This window comes from Mauremys reevesii, unplaced genomic scaffold (assembly GCF_016161935.1).
Source record: "Mauremys reevesii isolate NIE-2019 unplaced genomic scaffold, ASM1616193v1 Contig103, whole genome shotgun sequence".
Classification (NCBI taxonomy): domain Eukaryota; kingdom Metazoa; phylum Chordata; order Testudines; family Geoemydidae; genus Mauremys; species Mauremys reevesii.
The window spans coordinates 236,369-238,938 of record NW_024100720.1 but is presented as its reverse complement, the minus strand read 5'-3'; the positions used below and the strand labels follow the sequence as shown (position 1 = coordinate 238,938).

At 44.4% G+C, this 2,570-nt stretch overlaps 1 protein-coding gene across 1 annotated transcript; it reads right to left on the bottom strand.

Moving 5' to 3' along the window:
* Window positions 1–889: 889 nt before the first annotated feature.
* LOC120392591 (olfactory receptor 4E1-like) lies at window positions 890–1,834 on the bottom strand. Its single transcript, XM_039517378.1, has one exon. The coding sequence runs from the start codon at window positions 1,832–1,834 to the stop codon at window positions 890–892; it is 945 nt and encodes a 314-aa protein (XP_039373312.1).
* Between the last annotated feature and the right edge of the window lie 736 nt (window positions 1,835–2,570).

Sequence of the window (2,570 nt, the reverse complement as noted above, 5' to 3'; positions counted from 1 at the left end):
TCTGTTTTTTTCCTTCCCCCACTTTGTCAAAGGACAGAAAAATTGATAGAAGGTGAGAATTTTACAGTAGTTTCAACATGAAAATGTGACTATTTTAATTATTTTGGTTTGATGTTGTTTAGAAACATGAACATTTTTGGTAAATACAAAGTTTTTTTGACAAAGTCATTGACAAAGTTTTGACCAGCTGTAGGTGTTAGGCACTGAGCACCAGATTTGTAAAGGTGCCTAAAGATCTAGCTAGGTACCTAGGTGCCTTAAAATGAATGGGAATAAGGTGCACATGTGCTTTGAAAAATCCCACAAGGCACCTAAATACTTTTTAAAAATTGCAAAAATCAAAATGAAGACAACTTTCATTTCACTTAGAAATTTCCCACTAAGCAATAGGGAAAAATGACATTTTGGGGTCTCTCCCCTTTCCCCCTCTTTTCTACTTCCCCCTTGGATGGGGAAACAAAAAAAGAGAACATAGAAATAGAAAAGAAAAGGAACTCGCCCACCCCCAATCTAAGGACTGACAAAAAAATTAGCTATTGAAATTGGAAACAAAATGGAAACTTTCATTTCACTTCAAATTTCCCATCAATAAATAAATAAGTTTGGAAAAACTGATATTTTCCCTTTTTTTTGGACAAAATCCCATTTTTTGACAGGATAATTTTTTGGCTGGATAAAATGTCAATTAGTCCCAGCTTAGTGGGTTCAAAGCCCAGCCGATGAGCCCTGCGGAGGGATATGCGCCAAGGACCAAGGCAACAGCATTGTCACTACCAACACAGGAAGACTAGTAGCAGTATAGTCACTGCCACGATAAATTAGCCCCATTGGGGTTGGCGGTGGAACTCTAGGAGATTTCTCCTACACATCCCGTCCTGAGGTCCAAGCTCTATTTCTCCTCTGCCTCCACCTTTCTCCCCACTAGCTTGCTGAGCGCCCGCTTCATGTCCTCATTCCTCAGGGTGTAGATGATGGGGTTCAGCAAGGGGGTGATGGCTGTGAAGAACACCGACACCACCTTGTCCTCAGAGAAGCTGGTGGAAGGGCGGGAGTAGATGAAGATGCAGTGGCCCAGGAAGAGCGTCACCACCGTCAGGTGGGCGGCACAGGTGGAGAGCGCCTTGCGCCGCCCCTCGGAGAAGCGGTTCCTCAGGGAGACCAGAATGACGCCATAGGAGCCCACCAGCACCACGAAGCAGACCACGGAGATGAGCCCCGAGTTGGAGATGATGAGCACCTCGATGATGTAGGTGTTGGTGCAGGCCAGCCTGATGACCGGCGGCACGTCACAGAAGAAGTTGTCTATCTCCCGGGGCCCGCAGTACGGTAGCTTGATGGTCATGCTGGTCAGAGCTAGGGAGTGCACGGTCCCACCCAGCCACACAGCACCAGCCAGCAGCAAACATACCTTGTGGTTCATGACAGTGAGGTAGTGCATGGGGTTGCAGATGGCCACGTAGCGGTCATAGGCCATGACAGTGAGGAGGAAGATCTCTGTGCAGGTGAAAAGGTGGAGGAAGAACATCTGCGCCACGCAACCCCCAAAGGAGATGGTCTTCTCCACCGAGAGGAAGTCGGACAGCATCCTGGGCACAGTGACCGAGGCGTGGCAGATGTCGATGAAGGAAAGGTTGGTGAGGAAGAAATACATGGGTGTGTGGAGGTGCCGGTCATGAACAATGGTGACCATAATAAGGATGTTCCCAGCCAAGGTTAGCAGGTAGATGGGTAGGAAGACCATGAAGAGGATCAGCTGCGTCTCTGGGTTGGAGGAGAGTCCCAGCAGGATGAACTCAGTCACCATGGTCTGATTCGGGGTCACTGCCTCTGCCATGTTTGTTCCTAGAAAGGAGAGGAAATTGTTATAGGAATTGGGTAGGATCCTTTAAGTAGCTTCAGAGCCCTCCAGTGAGCCTGCCTGTCTTCTATTGAAAAAGCCACCCATATAGAGTAGCAGTATCTATAGGTAGCTAGACCTTGTAGGTTTGTGTATAGTTAATACACATGGTTATTTGATACCCAGTGATGTCCATGTGGTTTCTTCATACCCATAATGTACAGTTGGATGACAACTTTTGGAGGAATAGCTTATTCTCTGAAAAATGCAGTTAAGGCAGACAGAAGCTATTCATGAATTAGGGTCAAATTCAGTGAATCGTGTCCAATAAAAAAGGCCAAAATTAGTAAAATCTAAATGTTTGATTTTGACATTTTTGAAGCAAAAGTTTTATGTTTCAAAATGAAGTTTCATTAAGAAATTTAGCTAAATTTATTTAAACCAATAATCAAAGAAAAAAGGCAAAAACACCCCAAAATGAAACAAAACAAACAATTCATGATGGGTTGAACAAAATATTTAGTTCAGCCTGAAATGAAATTTTTCAGGTTTTTGTTTCTGTGGGAAAAACTGGAAAAAATCCATTTTAGATCAACCCAAAATGAAAGTATTTTGGATTTTTCCATTTGGCCACCAAACTGACAGCTCAGTTATTCACTCTTCACAAATAGAGAGCAAAGATGCAAGAGTTGTCTTGCCAGGCCTTCGCGGCTCTTAAGGCAACAGTTGCCTC